At 42.9% G+C, this 20,499-nt stretch overlaps 1 protein-coding gene across 10 annotated transcripts in view; it reads left to right on the top strand.

Moving 5' to 3' along the window:
* AKAP13 (A-kinase anchoring protein 13) overlaps window positions 1–20,499 on the top strand; it is a 217,491-nt gene that overhangs the window by 144,222 nt on the left and 52,770 nt on the right. For 8 of the 10 annotated variants that reach the window (XM_082768870.1, XM_082768868.1, XM_082768871.1 and 5 more), the window contains 3 exons: window positions 7,093–7,174; window positions 11,363–11,499; window positions 17,829–18,199. In XM_082768870.1, the coding sequence (XP_082624996.1) occupies window positions 7,093–7,174; window positions 11,363–11,499; window positions 17,829–18,199 (590 nt within the window). The remainder of the gene's footprint in view (window positions 1–7,092; window positions 7,175–11,362; window positions 11,500–17,828; window positions 18,200–20,499) is intronic. The other 2 variants (XM_082768863.1, XM_082768865.1) reach the window with 1 other exon arrangement.

Below are 20,499 nucleotides of genomic sequence, written 5' to 3'. Positions count from 1 at the left end.
AATGATTCATTGAGCTCTAAGCAGCACTGTGCAGGGTAAAGCAGGCTGCACTACACTGTACCAAGACCCAAAATGGGAAGTCGCAATGTGCCCGTGTGTGAGTTGGCAGTCCTGTCTCATTTTTTAATGTTGTGCCTGCTACTGCAAATATAACTGTCAAGGGACAGAACACAGATACCTCAGGAGCTGGCACCTTGCAAATACATGCACAGTTAGAGACATGTTCAAATTTCGATGATCAGTTTGTTCTTCTCGGTTAGAAGATAAGAAGTGGGCTTGTTTTGAAAAAGGGAGGCCAAGCAACTACAACTGGAAATATTTTTTTTAGTTGTTAATTGACTGTATCAACATTTCAGCTTTGTAGATGAATATTTAAACTGTAATTGGGAGGTAGAAGGTGTAAAGTTTTTTTCCTAACTGGGGAAAACAAGGTTTGATTTAGCTGCTCTTCAGACTAGCAGATCTCATTCAGCTTGCAGTTAGGGCACATAACATTATTGGTGAAATTAAAATCAACCCAGTGTTCTAAAAAATAATCAAGATATTTTGAAATTAAGGTGGGTGACATTTTCCATCCATTTTTCTGCTCCCTTCTTACAGGGCTTCTCTGGCAACTAAAGATCTGCATGAGCACATAAGGCAAAGTACAGTTAGCAGCATCCCGAGCTCATAGTATGTAGAGAACATCCCCAAATTACCTGAGGCTAAGGTTTCTTCCATTGTTTGTTGTCATACTTGAAAAGCATTTTTATTTTTTTCCTCAACAGTTTATGTTTTTGATTATTTGATACGTTCTTTCCTTATTTGAGATCTGGAGCTGAGGGAAGTGCTGTCCTTGGATGGTGGCTATGCAGCATCTCATCAAACTTTGCAGCCCTAAAATAAATCTGAACTTTAATCTTGAAAACAGAATCTATCCACAGTGGTTTCGTTACTGAAGAGCCAGCAGGAGAGATGTATATTTACGATTATGTGGAGAACCTTGGGTTTATCTGTTTGTGCCTTGTGTGCAATCAGAATAGGGAAGATAACTGGGATGAAATGGATGTGTTTTCATCCTGGGCAGATACACGTTCATGTGAATTTTGCTCCCATTTTAGTCAAGAGTTGTGTTTGTGGGTTTTGTTTTGTTTTGCTTTATGCAAAGCCATTGCTGTTATTTTCAAAGCTTAATTAAAGCTTGTTATTAACAGGACTCATTCTGCTGCTGTGGGAAGATCCCCCAGCGCCAAAGGCTGGAAAACCTTCCTGGGGCAGACGCTCACTTCCCCGTTTGGGACGGTGCCAGGGAGAAAAGTGCACTCTAGGAATTCAGCATTACTCTTACACCACAATGTGCTAATTTATTCAGCCATTTAAAATGTCCTGTGGTTGGAGGAGCCTCTTCCTTTAGCACAGTTCTCTACAGCACTGCACATTTGTTGCAGTAAGTAAGGTCACTTTGGAGCTCCTTGACAAATTGTTGTCCTGATGGGGGGTCACCAGTGCTGGTTTTCTGAAGGGGTAGAAGGTTTGATGCACCGTATTCACAGTGTTGGATGGTAAATCTCTATAGAAATCACAGCAGGATTGCAAGTGTTGTCACGTTGTCCCTTTTGACATACTGGAGAATGGTCTCTGCTTTCCTCATCCACATTATAAAACCTTCCCCAAAAGCTTAAGGCAAGAAAATACAGGGGGAGTTTACAAATAAATAAATAAATAAAAGAAAAGAAAGAAAACCTTCCAAAAAATCTGGAATTTGTAAGTAAAGTGATGTGTCTCAATATTATCTGTTAAGGTGGCTTTCAAAGCATTGCTTTTGTGTTTTGTATAGATGGAGTTTGTTTCCATTAGTGGCTGCTAAAGGAGGATGGTGGAAATCCTTGCCTAGGTGCCCCAGCCCTCACGCTCCTTTTCAAAGAAGTTTGGAGGTTCTTGAAAGGTGTTTTTCGTGAAGGAGATGAAATTAACTTTAATTTCTAGTTCAGGTATTAAAGGCAACAACCAGATGATTCCATCATTAATGGAACTGTAAAGTTAAAAGTTTGTCAGAATAAATGTTGAATTCCAGTAATGTCTACAAATTTCTTCAGTGAAAACAGTATCCTATGGGAATTTTTTAGGAGCAGGTAGTTCCTAAAGAAGAGTTAAGATTCACATTAGTTTTTTTGAAAATAATTGTAAAATTTCAGATTATGAAACAAATTAGTTATAATTGCAATTAAAGAACCTTGTTTTCTGCTATTTTTGTCCTTCTGAGGGTCTTTCAAATTTTTCCTAGTGTCAGTTACAGCTCAGTATGGTGCATAAGTACTTAATGATACACCAAGCAAGCTAAAATTGCTATACTGAATATTTTCCTTTGTGCAGTGGTGTCTGGTTTTAGCTACGAGATAGACCTTAGTATGGGAGCTGGGGGAAAAAAAAAAAAGAAATGGAAACTTGTACAATTAGGGCAAAGTTAAAACAATATGGAAGTAAGATGAATCTCTGGAGATTTGCTAGGAAATGAAAGTTAAAGTCATGTGGTTTCTTCTGCTCTGAGATGCTTCACGTTGATTTATATTGCTACCAGCGAGGCTGTCAAGTGCAAACTTTTAAACCAGGGGAAGATTTCCTGAGAGGTCAATGTGTTCCTGTTATTGTGCAATGGAAGCGAAGTGCTATCAGAAGAGTTCAAATAAAACCAGAGGGAGGACTTTTCCGTGGTTATCTCCCGTCCTACATTTTTTGAGTTATAGAAGGGCCTGGCAGCTGCTGGTGCTGCTGGCAGGTAGCTGTTTGGGAAATCAGCACCTTCCTCAGAAGGGATGCTCTTATATGGGGGCAATCCCTGGTAGGAGACAGCAGCTGGCCCCCAAAGCCAGTTGAGCAAAATTAGAAAGAGGCAACTTGGAAATGTCTTCTGAGAAGGAGGAACGGATCCTGGTTTGTGTGGGCAGGCGCTGCAGAGGACTGGAAGGGGTAGGATAACTCCCCGGGACAGATGGGTGTGCAGGGGGAAGGGAAGGAAGAGCCTGGGGGAGATGCTACAGAGGAAGGTCTCTGCTCCAGCTGAGGGAATATGGGCTGGTGGTCACTAATTGCTCCCACATGATGGAGAACATCGCAGCCCCGTTTGTCTCGCAGATTGTCTAGCGCTGTCCTTTTCTTATGCAAAGAGGCTTCTGTACTCAGGCACTGCAAGTTTCAAATTAGATGTCTGCAGGAAGAGTGGCTCTGCGATTCAGGAAATACAGGCATGCGTGCCCAGAACGAACAACCAAGCCGTCTGCTGCCTGCAGCTCCAGCTGGTGTCCTGAAGCCCTCTTTGGACATTTAGTCTGCAAGCATTTCACAGGCAAACAGAAAATCTTTTGGGATTCACTTTTTGGTGCCTGGGGATGTGCTTCCATGATTCATTCAGTGTCTGCGCTGCAGATAAACACATTCAGGCTTCGGCATGGAAAAATAGCCAGTTTTCTCCTGGCATTTTTTCAAAAGCTGCATATTGAAGCTCTGTTCCCAGGGACTGTTTCGTGTTCCCTTCTGCCATCTGAACACCGCCGCATCCTCTCTGCGCCCGCCGCAGCGATGTGGGATGCCCAGAGGCGATGGACTATAATCAGTGTGGGCAAGGAGGAAAATGATTTTTTTTTTATTGTCTTCTGCGGCCGTCAGCCTGCAGTCCCGTTGTCAGGCTTCTCGTAGTGGAACATAGGCTAAGGGAAAACGGAAGGGATAGTTTTGTTATGTATGTTGTCTGTGCATCTGTGAAATCCCAAAACAACCTCATTGCTTCTTACTTCACACTGGTGTATTCCCCAGCCCTGGTGTTCTGACGCTTTTATAGAATTTTCTCTACAACCCGTGATGCCTGTACCTCCAGTCACTAGTCACGAGTGAATACAAGCAGTATTCAGCAGTGGATGGTGGGGTTTGTGTTTTCAGTATCTCTAGACCACCCAGTTTCCTGAGATCTTGCACTAAACCTCCCTCAAATCCTGTCTGGTCTCCTTTTGGCATAGGGAATGCTTGTGTATAGTAGTGGTTTCCTTTGTTTGTGTTTTGGTGGCGATTATTATTATTCCTGAATTAGGGCTACTGAGATAAATATTTAATTCTTAATACTTTATTTTGTACATAATCAGGTACGTCTGAAACAGCACCTTAAACTTCAGTGTTACTTTCTTTTTACTGTTTTTTGTAGAAAAAGGCAGACTTTTTCAATACTTGGCAAAGTCACAGGGCAGAGGATAGAGCTGGCTGGGTAATGGGAAAAATATTCAAATCTTTTTTGAAAAAATGCCAGTGTCTATAATGCATTTTCAGTGAATGAGTCAACTGGTTCTATTAAAGGAAAAATATACTGTTAATTCAGCCTAATTTAATTTATTCTGTCACCAACTGCTGGGCTGTAAACAGTCTTGAATCTTCTCATTCGTTGCTTGTTTTCTGCTGATTATTGAACAGGGTGCTTAGTTATCATTTTCCAATAGTGGATATCCGGATAATCCAGGAGTAGTTTCCATAGATTTCATGGAGCTACATTGGTTTAAGAATAAGGAAGATCAGGCTCAATGTGTTCAGGATAGAGTTAGGTGCAAGCCAGTCCGAAGGAGGCAGAATTTGATTTTATTTAGGAGATGGGTCATTCCTTCATTTGCGTGGACTTGAGCGAATTTGCATTTATCCTCCTATGTGTGTTCAGACTCAACCTCTAGATTTGCCTTTAATTAAATGTAAGATAATGTGCTCCAAACTAGATTCTGCTTTGGCTCAAGAGAAAAGAATATCAATCTGATTCTCATTGACTTTATGGTGATAATGTGATATTTATTGACTTTACAGCTCTTCCAAGAGTAAAAAGCATGTATAAACTCTGTAGTGAAGTTCAGTTGCTGAGGTTAGGCGCTGCTCAGCCTTGCTAGCAGGCTGGTTCTTGCACTGAAAGAAGGAGAAGCGTGACCCACTCTCCATGCAGCAGTTAAAGCTAAACACCTTCGTGTCACTTTGGAAAATAAGGAACTGTTCTTTTGAGTATCTGCTTACAAAAACCTTTATCAAACTTCAGAGTACTTCTCTACCTCCCCTCTTTTCCTCTCCACCCCTTATTTAATGTACACGTAACCGTCTGCTAATGGAGGTGCTGTACTGAAGCCTGTATTTGTGTGCATACAGTGTGGGGCAGCAGAAAAGAGAGAAGGTGGCATACACGTGTGTAAATGTGTATGTTTAAGTAGGGGTGCAGGGAAGGATGGGATCTTGAATATGCAGGAGGGTCATACAAGATCTTAGATGAATATAGATGAGGATTCAGTGAGCAGAGGCAAGCAGCAGCTAGTGGCAAGTGTCCACCAGTGTGTGCACATCCAAGAAAACCAGTCTGTAAAATGGCTGGAAGTGGGGAGAGACATCCAGGGCCGTGCACTGAGGTCACCTCGAGACCTCACTCCGGTACCGCATGAGGTCTTTTGCTTTCCTGAGAGACTCATTTTTTCCCTTTGAGACCTGCTCTGTTCCTTCCCTGCCTCCCCCAGCAGGAGCTGCTGGCCAGGGAGGTCACAGCACCCTCGCTGCTGGAGAATTTTTGGGGCACATCACGTTCAGACCTCTCAGGGTTAGCCAAGCCTGACTTGGAGCAGCACAAGGGGACTAGCTGACCTGTCAAAGGCCCTTCCAACCCCGTTCTGTCATCACACAAGTATGGAGGAGGACAAAACCTACGGAAGAAAAATGTGCAGCTGACTTTTTAGCTGACGGGTCTCAGGGGAGTGCTGACTTTGTGGTGTGGTGAGCGGGAGGGCGCCGGGGCTGATAGGAGCCCCCCTGACACAGGCCAGGGGCTGCAGCCAGGCCACCACAGCAAGCGGCGCACTGTGGAGAAATGCTGAAGGGGAAGGATGGGGGTCCTTAGAGCAGTGAGTCCTGTCAAGGCTAGGGGAGTCACGGATTTTTGAGAAAGGAGAAGATCAAAGGGATAAGAATCTGGCGAGGGCCTGCGAGAACCGAGCAGGATCTCTGAGGAAATTTGGAAACAGGCTAGAGGCAAAAAATACGTAGTAAAAATTCTCTCTCTGACAGAGATGGGGGAAAGGAAAGGCAGAGAGAGGGGAGGAGAAACATTTGTTATGTAAAGTAAGACAAGGTCATCCATTTCAGTGGCTTTCTTTTAGCTAGAATGTGTGGGATCGTGTGTGTGTGGAGGCAAGCAAAGAGCAGCCAGGCGGGAGGGGAAACAACCTTGGGGTTGGGTGAGGTGGTCCGGGTGAGATTTGTGTTCAGGAAGGGCAGAATGGCAAGGAGAGAGGGCAATGGGGTCTACTGACTCTACCAGTTGCAGATAAAAGCGGTAGGAAGTGAAGGGTTGTGGATAATCCAACAAACTTCGGAGTTGACACATTGGACAAAACCCAAGTGAGGATGAGTAAGGCACAGGCAGAAGGGGGAAGAAGGCCGAGAGCAGATCAGTCATCCCTGCTGAAAGACTGGAAGTCACAGAGAGGGTGAGGGACAGGGTGCGATGATAAGGCTGATGTTGAAATAAACCATGTGACCGGGCTTAGTGTTAAAACGGGGTTTTCTGACACCGTCCTCATTGCAGTGAAGTCAAATACCCAAAGCACGTCGGGTTCTTACCATGACATGGACACTTCCATAGCCCTCATTTCTACACTATCAGACCTCCTTGCTATCTTTAAGGTTATTAACTTTGCAGCAGTATGGGTGGCAAGAAATTGCTGTCCCCTAGATAGTGAACTGAGGCAGAAGGCAGAGGAGTATCTTGCCTGCAGTCCCACTGCAAATGGAAGTGAGAATTGAAGCCAGGTTTCTCAAGTCCTCCACTAGTAGCTTAAACGCTGGCTCATCCTCCCTCTGAACTCCTGCCTTGAGCAGGAGCCACTTTAAGTCATACTTTCCACGGAGAAATACAGCTTCTGGCATATTGTAATGGTTTGTTTAGTGATGAGAAAAAAAAAAAAAAAAGTTACTTTTGAAGTTTTTATTACTGGGACAAAATTACGCCATAACCATATACCTGCTGGTCAATGCAGAATTAAGTCGCAGAAGAGGCTAACAGAGGATAGCAAAAGTGGCCTTTCTTTGATCTGCTGTTTCTGTTTTTTTCAGATAAACCGTGAAAGCTGGTGCTCGCTGGAGCCATGTCCCGACTCTTCGCTGCTGGAGCGCAAGCGGACACGGGAGTCTCCAGGTAAGCTGTGTGTACTTGGCCAGCACACAGGCAGGAGAGCAGCCCTGTGGCTCTCCTTGCTTGCTTTCCTCACCTTTTCTGCCTTTTTTTTTTTTTTTTTGTCATCCTAGCTTCAGCGGGGAAAAATACGTAAACTAAAGAAAATGTGTAATGAATCTGTCGTGAGTCATTGTTAGCACATGGCTGCAGCACTTGACTTGTAGTGAGCTGGGTGGTGTGTCACCCTCTGAAGTAATTGTGCACTTGAAGGATTTCAGTGTTTCAGTCTTTTAACAAGCTTGAAAGAAAGGTGTGATAGAGAAAACTATTTTGTTTTCTAGACAAAATGGTAATACAATAAAAGGGGAAAAAAAAGTCAAATATGAATTCTCTTAATCCTTCTCTAGATCCAAATCAGTGGCTCAATTTTTGTTTTGTTTTGTTTCTTTTTTTTTTCCTTTTTTTTTTTTTTTTTTCTTTCCTAAAAGTTCCCATGATTTCCAGGCTTCAGGAAACAGAAAGGCTGTTCAGAGCCATCGTTCCCACACCCTACCCACCAGCCCTGCGTGCTGGCGGGTGCTCTCTGTCTCTTCCACAGGGACAGAAAATCTTGTCTGGCAAGTTTCAAAGAGGGGTTCGTGTCCAAGATAAGAAAAAAAAAAAAGCATTTCCTTTCATTGAATTATGCATGTTCAAAACAAATACAGTAATTCATCTGGGCTCTGTATGGAGACTTTGCTTGGACTTTTCATGGAGTAGGCACTTCTTGCTTTGTTGTCATTACAAGCAGGGATCTCACCTGGATCACCTTCAGTTTATCTGAGGAGATAGAAAAATAAGGATATAATCACTGTTGAAGTGATTCAAATCCAATCTTTTCAGAATATAGGCTAAGAAGTGATGTTGTAGGTGACTAATCTGAGGGGTTTATTCTAGGTAGAAGTTCTAGCTCTCTTCAAAGTGAAATAAACACTTCTGTTTTCTTAACAAAAAAAAGAGAAGCAAAAACTTCCTGTGAAGTATAGGTTCTAGTAGCCACTATCAGTGAATAGCTGTTTCACAAGTGTTTTACAACAGAACCTGCGATATCATCATGCTGCTTCTTTACTAATTGCTTCCCTGCATCCCTTGCATCTAGATACGGTATTTTAAAGCTTTAAGCTTATCACGCTCCATTTGGCTGCAAAGTTACATGAGCTCATTTGACTTGTGGAAACTGTAATCATCCATTCACATGGATCAATATTAGTTATATACTTATTAATTATCTAATACAATATTATACTGCAGAAATGTAATATTTATTATATAATCAGATAGTGATACATAAATATTAATTAATAATTACAGTAATACATGTCTGTAACACAGTGAGGCGGGTTTTTAACATGCTGAGGAAATGTGCTCTCTTGCCTGCAGCAGCAGGGAAATCTCAGCTCTGCAAGTCCTGGCATTCTAGAAATAATGGAGTTATGCTCACGTGTCCCACTGTAGTGCTGTGCCCTGAGTGAGCTCTCGTGCTGTGAAAGCAGAGAGGGGAAGGAAAAACCTGACAGCATGTGATAAAACCAACAGCTCTCCTAATGTGGCTAATGTAAAAGGACACAACTTGATAAGGAATTAGGTCTTTTTAACCTGCAGAAATTGCTTGTAAGGATAGAGTCTTCAAATCTTGCAAAGTAACTTCAGGAACTGTAGCTTCACATTTTCTGCTCCTACTTTTGAAGCTAAAAGCCTTGAAGAGTGTGGTAGCTACGTAGCTATCTATCAGCATGCAATTAGGGGACTCGCCCCATCTTGGAGGACATGAGGCTTTGGAAAAGAATTGTTTGGAAAGTTTCTTCCTAGGGCTATTTACCGTGCAACTTTTTTTCTTCTGTATCACGTGCAGAGGTGTGTTACCATCATTTTATTTTGGTGTGAATCTCCACAGAGAGAAGCAGATGAGCATGGTTGCTCTGTAAGTGATGTGTGTGCAGCAAGCAGGTGGTGCACGTGTGATGGAGCCGTTCCTTGGGTGCCAGTGTTATGACAGTGCTGTCACTGGGGCTTGGCAGGTCACGGGTGGGAGCGACTGAGGGATGGAGCTCAGCATTGTGCAATGTGTACATGGTTCAAAACAAACAGAACAAACCCAACAAGCTGAGAAAATAAAAATAAAGAAACAGATCCCCCCCCAAACAACCAAAAATATCCTCTGAAAGGTGAGGGAAGAGTCAAGGCTTGGAGATCAGTGTCTCAGCACAGACGAAGTGAGGTGTGGAGGGTTCCCCCTCTCTCTCTGCTCCTCCTCGTCCTCTCCCTGCTGTCTCCTGTCCTCTGCCCTCTTCCACCCCGTGCTGTCCCTCTGTGGCTCCCGCAGAGCCTCTCGCTGCCACTTGTTATTTATCTGTTGGGTGAGGTCTCGGTTCGTTGGCGCAGCTGGACCATCCCCGCTCATTTTCCACTGGAACGTGGCTCGAGCCCCTTTGTTTTTCAGTCTGGGCTTGGACAAGCTCTGCCGGCTGCCAGCTGGCCGGCCAGCCGCATCCTGGCCCGCTCCCTTACAGCCGCTCTGTCTCTTCTTTGCTTTTCCCTTTTTTTTCTTTTTTTTTTTTTTCCCCCTCCTTCTTCTCTCCCCTCGATTATGGAAAAGCAGTTCAGATTTTCCAGGTTTACTGAGCGGGGTAAAGGACGGGGGAACATTCACGCCTCCTCCAACAAGTGCTTTTCCAGTTCTCCCCGACGTGGAAACTCCTCGCTGGGGTGATGGGGTTTCCAGCCGACTTCACCGTCCCTGTGCCCTTGGAGGCAGCACCTCCACGCTGCCTCCATCCCTCCGACTACCCTGGGTCCAAAAAGTCACCTCCCAGCAGCATCGGGTGGTCCCACGGGGACCAGGAGGCTCATGCGGTGCTGTCCCATGGAGAAGCCATGTCCAGTCCCGCAGGCAAACACTGAGCTTACAAACACTGAGCCTGTTTCCCCTAAGCTGAAATCCGCTGTTTATCTAGGGATGAATTTTAATCACAGTTAAAGTGAGCTGGAGCTTCTGCGAGAGACCAGGGCTAGCTTAACATTATTCCTCCGACCATGTACTCGCTCCCATCGGCTGGGGTGTTTTATAGCTGCTGTCAGGCACAGTTCTGGATTCAGGCCAGGTAAGGGTAGGGAAGGAAAAAACGTGGCTTTGAGCTACCCTACCCAACCCTGTGTTGATGTGTAAGCCTGCCATAGCCAAGGATGGAGTTTATCGACTGTAATTTAAGAGCCAACCAAAATTTTATTGCCCTTGTTCCTCTCCAGGGAGCTAAACATGTTTTGGAGTTATCTTGTTTAGTTACAGCAGGTTGAAAAATAACACCTTTCTTTTTAAAATACACCAATAATCAGCAAGTAATTTTAGCTGGGTGAAAAGAATGCATAGTTATTGCCAAAATTGTCATTAATACCTTTCCCTGAAGGCTAAAAAAAATGAAATGATATACAGACGTTATTGATGCAGACACATGTCTGTTAAAGCTTTTGGAAAGAACGGCCTTTCTTGATGGCTGTGGTTATTTCTGTGCTGCTAATCACCCTGCTACAAACAGCTGGAAGCATTTTATACAGAAGGAAGGGATTCAATATGCTTAGATTTAAATGTTGGGAGCTATGAAAGCTTGTGAAATTTTAAATAGTGCTTGATTTTTAGGCCTTAAAGTAAAACTTGTCATAGAAGTCATACAATTGCTTTTTCAGTGAGAAGTGTAGAGGTAACCAAGTAACTGGATTGATGTGCATTTTAAAAGTACCTTGGCATTAAAAGTTAGAGGGAATTAATTGTTTTTAATTGAGGAAGAAAGTTAATATTGTTGACTTATATTTATACATTTACTGAATATGAATCTAATTTTGCAATTGCTGCAATCAATAGGAAGGAAATAATCCTGTTATGCTCAGTGTGGGGGTACCTGATATATAGCATATTTATCGGCACCTGAAACTAAAAGCACAGGTGGCTATGTAATGTAGAATTGCTGTTTGCGTGTCGTACTTTGATGAAGCATACCAAGCTTTTAAAAATTTATAAATTCTTTATAAATTTACCATCTGATTTTTAGGAAGCAAACTCAATTTATAAAGCTGCTTTCTGTTTTAAATCTTTGAATTTACTGAGTGTATGCAGGTTGGATATTTTGATGCTGCAGAACACATCCGACTGTAACTCTTTCTGCTTTGCTTCCCTAGAATGTGAGAACTTCTTGGAGGATGGGCTGAGCAGCGTCTGTGCCTCATCACAGGGTGTCCTTAAAAGAGAATCCGGGAGCGAGTCTGACCTCTTCCCCTTGCCTGGTGATGGGATGGAAGACCTTGTCTTTGGAAAGGTAGGAAAGTCTGATTGGGATATGGTTCAAAACGTTCTGAGACCTGATTCTGTAAAGCCATACTGTAAGCTCTTAATTGTCTTGGTTTCGCTGGTGACTTAGAAACCTGGAAGTGATTATCCTGGAACGGAATGGATGGGAAGGATCTGCTCCCCTCTTCAGCTGCAACAACATGAGGGATGTATTTACTTGCAGCTCAATTCCAAAAACTGTGCAGCCCCCTTATGTTGAAAAGATGAAAGCAATTGTGACTATCCAAAAGTAAATCAGACGTTAGGGAAACGGTTGAAAAAGTGGATTTTCTTCATTAATGACTGCACAGACTGTATGAAAGCCATCTTTAATTAATGTAACAAAGAGCTTTTCTCCAGCAGACTTGACCTCTGCACTGACACCTTCAGAATCATATACAGTAATTCGCAGAAGAACCAGTGTTCTTCTGTAAATTCAATGTGACTCCCTTAATAGGAAGGAAACACTCATTCTAAATACTTAAGGCCAATTCCAGGGAATAGTTTTGTTGCCAGGGTAACATACCTTTAATGCCTTTTTGCGTGCAAGCAGAAGGAAAATGTTTTCAAGTTTGCTTAAAATCAACAACAGAAGTCATTACTAACCTTAGTCATCTCTGTGCCCTTTGTGTTGCTCATGGATGAGAAGAGGAGGGAGGAGTGGGCGAAACCAGAGGTACGGATCAGCCTCCTGAGCAGAGGATACCTCACTTCAACATTGCCTGTTGGTCTTCTGCCATCTACAAAAGAGCAGCCCAAACATATTTGGAGGGCAATTGGGTTTTACTTTTTAGAAACCTTGCTTGTAGTGGATAGTTTAATGCACCCAGGAAATGCTGCAGAATGAAGGAGGACATGAACTTCCTTAGAGCATCCACCACATTGGTTTCAGCTCCGTGGAAACTTCTGCTTGGGTTCTGTATAGCTTTAACTAAATCAGACTTACCTGTTTGAGCAGTCACTGTTCCTGCTCTGAAAAACTAAATTTTCAGAGTAGGTTTCACGCTTTGCTTGCAGAGAAATATATATAATGAAAAAAAATTCTGTGTGGATAAATCAAATCAGATGATGTTGAGTATTTTCCAGCAGGACGGGAAACACCACAGCCTGGGCTAAGTGATCTCATGTGCTATGAATGAACAGTAAAGTCATCCTTAATGCATGTGGTAGGGCATAGAGCTCACCAGCCTCACCCTTTCCCATCTTACTCTCAAAGAGCTGGGGGACCCTGGATTCTGAGAATATAAGGCTGTTTGGCAGAGCAGAAGACTGTCTTCAATTCGCTTGTGGAGAATGAATTACAACAGCAGACTTTGTCATTCGAGTCTGATTTAATGGTTGTATGGGGATGCGTGGGAGAATAGTGCTGTGAGAACACAGTACTTTTTATAACGTATAGAGTTTTAGCTTTTTCCCTTTCTTTTATGTGGAAAGTTCACCTCTCCAAATACGCAAAGCAAAAATTAAAAGTTAAAACGAATAGGTAGTGCTACGTAGTGGGAGTGCCACGGGGCAAAAGAGGAGGTACTGGGGAGGTGGATCTTCAATTGCCAATGAAGAAAAGGCAGTGTGAGGAAATTTTCTTTGCAGAAAGGGAAACCTTTTCTTAATTTGGCAGCCCTTGCATTGTTCTCATCATTTGGTGGATTGCAGGCTTTGTCTAGAAGTGGTAAAGTTCAAAAGGTTTAAAAGTTTGGTTTAGGAAGTCATTCAAAGCTAATCACAACCCTACTCACTTTTTATTTTTTTTTATTTTTTTTTTTCTGTCTCTGCTTTGCTGGCTAACTCAATTCCCTGTGTCCCTTCTTTTCTACAGTTACCGTTATTTATATAAGGACCAGGGACACTCGTTTAAAGTACAGAGCTTGGTCCTTAATTCAGCCTAGCCCTTTATCTAGGCTATTGAGCACATCTGGTGGAAATGGAAGTTACAAATATTTTTGATAACCGTTAAAATAAGTGCTGGATTTAATCTTTCTTCTGCAAAGTACTATAAGATACATTTGTCAGTTGTAGTCAATTCGTTATAACCCTAATAAGTACTACAATTTTCATATTTAATTGGGAAGAGAGAATCTGTTTATGAACAAAAAGCGGATCTCAAGCCTTTCAGTATCATGACTGCTAGTGGTATTGCTGGTCCTGTTCTTGTTTCCCCTTTGTATGGAGCAAGAGTTGAACTTTCATCTATTAGAGTTTTGTTGTTGTTTTACAAGCTGCTCCTTCTCTCTTAGCTGTTTAATACATTAAAAAAAATTGAGGAGGAATAAACTACTGTGTAGCCAGGCTCTTTGGGATGCTTCCATAAAAATAACGTGAAGTTCATGGACTTTAAGCCCTGGTTCTGTTCCAGGGCTGTGAAGAACTGAGGTCTGTGAAGTCGTGAAATCTGCAGGTGCCTTAGAGTGTCTCTGATGTTAGGTGGGGGCTTTCATAGCCTCCTACTTGCTGTCTCCTTTTTTCGCTCTGAATGATGCATGCTGAGCTGCATAACATCAGCTCCCGGGTTCAGATACCTTTAGCATTAAAACCTGGCTCGTTTTTTCAGACTTGAGAGGCTGTCACTGAAATCCAGAAACCACTTCCAACGTGAGGTTTAAGGCTCCAGCAGAATAATTTCTTTTATTTATTTTTTTTCTGCGTCAGTGCTTCATTCCCATGTCCTCGTCATCCTCCTCTTCCTTCTCTGTCTCTACCCAGCCGTCTGGGCAGACTTTGCAACACCCTTCTTGGATGATTAATGCTGCATAAGGTCATTTCTCACAATCATCTGGCAACGTCCTGGGGCGTAGCCCATACGCTTTGCTCATCTTAACTTTTAACCTGCCACTGAAATTCAATGTTACTAGGAAGTTTCTAAATGTGCCCCTTGGGAAATGATTCAGATGCAAGGCCCTTGAGAAGTCAGGGACCTGTAGCTCATTGTCAAAGAAAAGGGTTGCAACTTAATGTTTAGGTTCTGCCTTTGTTTTGGTTTGATCAAGGAAATACACAAATCCATAAATCTTCCGTATTTATTTTCTTGGAGTTACTGTTTGTCTCTCAGAAACAAAAACCAAATCCTCAGAAATTAAAATTTGGACAGAGGCGCTTTCAGCGGGGGAAAGCTATTCCACTCCAAATCATAAACACAGTGATAAATAATTTATAGGATGTCACTACAGAGGTTAACTTTGGGCATCCTGGAGCCAACAGCAGATCTGAATGAAAGATGATTCTGCTAGGTTATGTATCAAGCCAACTGAAAAAGTTGTCTCCCTTAATGTAATGGTATGCCAAATAAAGTTCAGGATGCCAAGGTCTTTTTTTTATTCTCCTTTATATACCACAACACCATTAATGTCTTTGTCACATGGAAGATCAGGGGACAGAGTAAGTTCATCTCTCAGCTTTTTGCTTGTTGTCATCAAGAAAATAATTGAAAGCACATTTCAATTTCTCTTATCAAGACCTCTTGCAGATTAATGGATTTAGTTGAGGAAGTTATCCTTCCCCCCCCCCTACCATCTTAGTGATTTCTCTTATCCCTATTCAGGAAGAATTTATTGTCTTTCTCAAAATCTCTCTTTTTACTTTTTCCTGTTTATTTATTTATTTATTTATTACTAGTTCTCACCAAGTACTGTTTTCTGAAAGAAGAGATAGTGCCCATTCGCATGTCTGCAAGGACACGAGTATTGTGGTCATAATTACAGGTTGAATTCATTGAGGTGCAATGCAGCAAGCCTAACCTGAAGAAAATTAATATTTCTTTTAACATTTTGTTATTCCTGTAGGAAAAGAACAAATTAGAGAGCCGTTTCCATTCTGCAAACAGGGTATTTTCTTACTCAAATAGGATTAAACAGCAACGTATATTTACTGGCACTTGGCCAGCTCACTAATTTTTTGCAGGGGTGGCTATGATATAGATGTTTCTTAGATGTGTCAGCCACCCTTGGCATTTTGCAGAGTCCTGGTCCTTCGTATTAACTATTTTCATTTGTTTAAAACAAAACAAAAACAAAGAAAAAGAAACAAACAAAAAACCCCACAGATCATTTAAGTGAAGGAAGAACAATGTTTACAGCAATACACATGGGCCACAAGTTCAAGGAAACTGTTTATTGTGTTCTCTGGTCCGTCGGATGCTCTGGGTAAGACTTGAAGTGGACTAAATATATTGCACATTTTCAAATCTCTCTCTGAACTGCAATTTACAATAGAAACCCTAAATCTCCCCCCCTAGAGAAGCATTTTTTGTTCTGCCTTTTAAACTGGAGCAGTATTTCTTGTCGGGGAAATAAAAACTCCTTTTTTTAACTCTGGAGCTAATGCTCCCCTGTATGATTTGGTGTTCTGCGCTATTGTCACTAGATTAGGATCCAAACTTAATGCTCCTGAACTGTCCCATCCTTCCACTGCACAGCTGGCGTGTGGTCATCTCTCCTCCAGCTGTGCTGTCCTGATGTCTAACACTATTTTCCTGCGTCTCAGGAAAGCAAAGCAGACTGCTTCCTCTGAAGGAGTGTTATCCACATAATGACTACTTAATTTGTCTGGATTTAAGCAATTCAGTAAGCTCTCATCCTGACTCACACAAATATCAGATTATCTTGAATAATGCCAAACATAATCAAAAACTTTACAGGGCATGAATTTCAGTTCTCCCTGGCTTTAACCTCTACCTTCTATTTAAATACGTGTCAAATCCAATACCTTAAAGTTACGGTAAAATATTACTACAATTTGCATAAATTTGTGGTTAATATTTGACATTCCTTGCCACGAAAGGAATGCCTTTGGGTATATTTTTACTGTGCTGTTTAATATTGGGTGTTAAAAGCGGCTATTGTGCTGTGCATGTTGTCTTTTTCTTTTCCTTTTTGATGAATGAGAGAGGGGAAATAGTGTGGCAGCATTTATTGAAACCACCTTAGGAAGTCTACCTGTTAAACTGGAAGAAGAATAAAAAGGTAGCCAAAACTGAAACGGGGCTTCCCGTTACACTGTGAAATGCTTGATTGGAATACTTGAGCAACACTTGGGTGTCTTTTTATTTGATTTAACGGGAAGCTTTTGCCTTATAACATACACCCATAAAAGCTCAGGGTGTCTGGAGCCCTTCACACTGCTGGGCTCAACGGGAATGGGAGGCGAGGATGCTGCTCATCCTCTCCCGCGTGGGTTGCGGTGTCCATCGCCCTTCCGAGAACAGGATTTGTGTTCTGCTGTCCTCTGCCAAAGGCGAGCTGACAGACTGCAGCTCCTTGAATGCTCAGCTTCTGCTGAGAACCACCGAGCGTGCTATTTGAGGACAATTAGCTGCTGTGGCTTTGGTGAATAGCCTATTATATATGATCCGACAGATCGTTCTGCCTATTATTATTTTAAATGATACAACGCAGGGCTCTGCAGGAGAATAAATTGAAACTTCCCACATCAGTCCCTCGGGGCAGACACCATTTCGGACTGAAGGTGATGTCAGATACATGCTTGTGTTTTTTATCCTAGCCACGGGGAACACAGAATAATCATAGGCTCTTTCTAGGCTGTATTGTCAGCACGTGGCCTTTTGCCAAAGAGAACCAGTTTGGGTTCCACTGACGGCTTTTGGAACAAACTAAACCAAAAATTGCAGTATGAACCAAGACCTATAATGCTGTGGGCTGATGCTGTGGAACAGTATTTTTCAATTACAGTTGGATTTGAAAAAAAACTCTTCAAACCCTGGCATTAACTTTTTGCTTAATGGAAAGTAGCAGGGGATGGGGATTTAAGCCTTTACTTTTGTCTGGTTTCTGCTACTGAATAATTGTTCCTTTTGCACTGCACGGTGCAGCAGAGCAGTGTGTTGCCTTTGAGTTCTCGTGGCTGAAAACTGCAAACCTGTCCTGGGTCACCTGGGAGAAGCTGGCCTTGGTCAGCAGGAGTCCCCATGACCCGTTTCCCCCTTAATCACTCTCTGTCATTAACACCTGGTAAATCTTTGGCAGCTTTCTGCCCCTGACTGATAACAGGTTCAGCCAGAAACGGCAAGGGCAGGATTCTCTGTGCAGCATGAGGAGCGATAACACAGAGATAAAGGCACGCAGAGGAGCCGAGCCCAGGGTTATGGCAGCTGGGGTCTCATGGGATGTGTTTCAACCTCTTTTGAAACCAGAGCAAAAACTCTCATTCTTGTCACTGCTGATTTCGCCTCATGCTCTCCACTAAGAAATCTCTCGGCTCATGTGAAATATAGATGTTCTTTATATTTATTAAAAACGATGCTTATTTGAAATGTTAACTGTACTCCCTTAGCTTCACCTTCATTTTAATTTGTGTTTCCCTCCGCAGCAGCCTGAGGAGGAGCAGTCTGCTTGTGATGTCACCAGCTCCAGTTCTTCCGCGGATGACACCATGTCCTTGGAAAGGAACTCGTCCCTGGGCAGCGACACGTCCCTTCCCTTCCCGCCTGCAGTGAGCTTCATGCAGCCCAAGGACAGGCGCAGCCTGGATGGGAGCTGCACGAGCGTGGTAGCCCCAGAGGGAGGAGAGGGTGAGCCCGCTGGTTTGGGAGAGAAGGACGAGGAACTGGACAGCATCACTGATGTGCCCACTCCTTCCTCCGTCCTGAGAAACTCCATGCGGCCGCTGTCACCTTTCCGTCGCCACAGCTGGGGGCCGGGGAAGAATGCCACCAATGAAGCAGAAATCAATCAGAGGAGGTGAGTGGAGAGCTCATCTGCTTTGCTTTGTACCCGCTCGCACAGAGTTATCGGAGCTTTGGACTCAGTGTGATAAAACGAAAAACCTGAGGATGTCACTCTTAAATACTCTTCTTTTTTTCACTTACAGGAGTGAAAACATTCTCCTAACTTACATATTTTCAATTAACTTTCAGGATGAAAGTATTTAATACCAAAAGTACACTGTAGCTTTCCAGAGGACAGAAGGAATAACTCAAAGCTAATTAGAGCGAATGGAAATACCTTGGGACAGGTCTTCCATCTGAACTGTCAGCACCTCTTTCTGTAGGAAGGGCTTTGTTAAAGGATTTACTGGAGTGTTAAATCTCATTGACTGCAAAATAAACACAGCCATTACTGCTTTGGCTGTGTATTAAGAGAGAGAACAGGTCCCAGGGTTTAAAAAGAGGTGTAGAGGCTCCTCATTTGGTGTAATGGGAAGGTGGGTAGTCTCTGCTGGACTGTTGATAATTTTTTTAAGGAACTGGTTCTACCTGAGTCTCTTGTGGACAGTAAGTCCCATCTAACACATCACCATGTCCCCAGGAAGATTCTCCCTCTTCTCTTTTGTTTTTTCAGAAGAGGGGCAGCTATAGCAGGCCATGTGCCTGTAGGAATAAAAGGTGCTCAGCCCTCCATCTCAGTGGGGAAAAATGAAGATGATGCAGGCCAGTAACAGAACTGGTGTGATGTTCACAACCGTGCCCAGTGCAGACGGGCACTGTTTGGGCTGCAGAACACTTGGGGTCAAACCCTGCCCTCTCTGAAACATGTGTAGGTTTGGCCATTGTTTTTCATACATTTTAATGCTCACAGGGCAAATGCAGGCAGTGGTTATGGCAGGGTCAGGGGGCCGTCTCCTGCCACAGACCCCTTGAAGACCTGCAGAGGCTGCGAGGCACAGCAGTGTTGCTCCCTGTCTGCCTGCCCCAGCTGAGTGCTGCTGTCAACATGGGCAGCAGGCTTTTAAGATAACTGGAGCCATTATATTTATGATGCCATTAAATTAAAACTGGCCACTGAAAACAGGTTCCTAGAAGGTTGTTACTGGCCCACTAGGATAATGCAGTGAGAGGCAGCAGTCCTCCAGTGGAAACTTGTGCATCCTTTACACATTGGGATATGTGTGGATTACTAAAGGAATATCATAGACCCTTCAGATTTTAATATAAATGTTGAAAAACATTCAGGACCCCATAAATAACATAGGGTGAAAGATTTTTTATTATAATTGTTATTCTGTTAACTGCTGCTGCCTTTTTTTTGGCTTCATTTGTGGTCTCCAGGTAATATTTCAATAAATTAGGCAATACCTATCTTTTAAAGCTACAAAAGACTCAACGTCAGGTATACGTGCAGGTTTATGACAGCATGAGTCCATAAGCTCATAAACTCACTTAGAAAGATTTATTTTTAAGTGTAGGACCTGTTATGTAAGGTTTTCCGAGGGTAATAAACTGCATAGCTGGCAATTACTGCTAACGCTTAACAGATGGGGTTAAATTCTTCTGCATCAGAGTTCAGAGGCAGTTTCTGATATGGGAAAATACATTCGTTGTAAATGCAAGACGATTTCAGTAAAGGAATAATAATTATTCTCATATGGTCTTAGATGCAGCTGCCGCTACGTAAGGCTAGCTGCCACATAGGTCAATTAGAAAAGAAAAGCTGGGAGGGTCTTTGCTGCTGATTTGATTCCAGCTTGTTTTTGTGTTCCTGTTACGAAGGAATTTGGATTATTTGTTTTTGTTTTTTTTTTTTCTTTTCTTTTATCTTTGTTCTTTTCATACGTGGCTGTTGTGATGTTGAGATTCTCGTTGCTTAGCAAGCAATGAGAAATACCAAGGAAGTGGAGCCCAAACAAGCGGTTTTCGTACAAGTCAGTTAAACCTGGGGCATGTGCTTATTTATTTCACATGCAGTAGATGCTTTTCCATTTAAAGGGGAAAAGCCCTTATAGTAATTTGACTTTTGCAACCCTTTGAAAGGAAACTATGTGGAGCACAAGCTTTTACTAAGAGTAGGACCTGTGCTTCCCCCCATCACCCCATGTCTGTGCTCCCACACCTCCTTTGCCTCCCGTGGCACTTCATTGCCCCATCAGCGAGCAGGTTGCTCTCACTAAATGAGCAGAAAATGAGCCAGAAGAGAAGGAATTGCCACCAGACCCAACCCAGGGAGCGGAGTTGGGCTCCACATGGCAACAGGGCCACTTGCCTTCACAAGCAACTGTGGAGGCAGCCAAGCTGCAGAAGATGCCTCCAGCCCCAGCCAGGGTC

The sequence above is a fragment of the Aythya marila genome, assembly GCF_965140915.1.
Source record: "Aythya marila genome assembly, chromosome: 11".
Taxonomy (NCBI): Eukaryota; Metazoa; Chordata; class Aves; order Anseriformes; family Anatidae; genus Aythya; species Aythya marila.
Note: the sequence above shows the minus strand (reverse complement) of the source record. Positions and strands in the feature narration are given on the sequence as shown.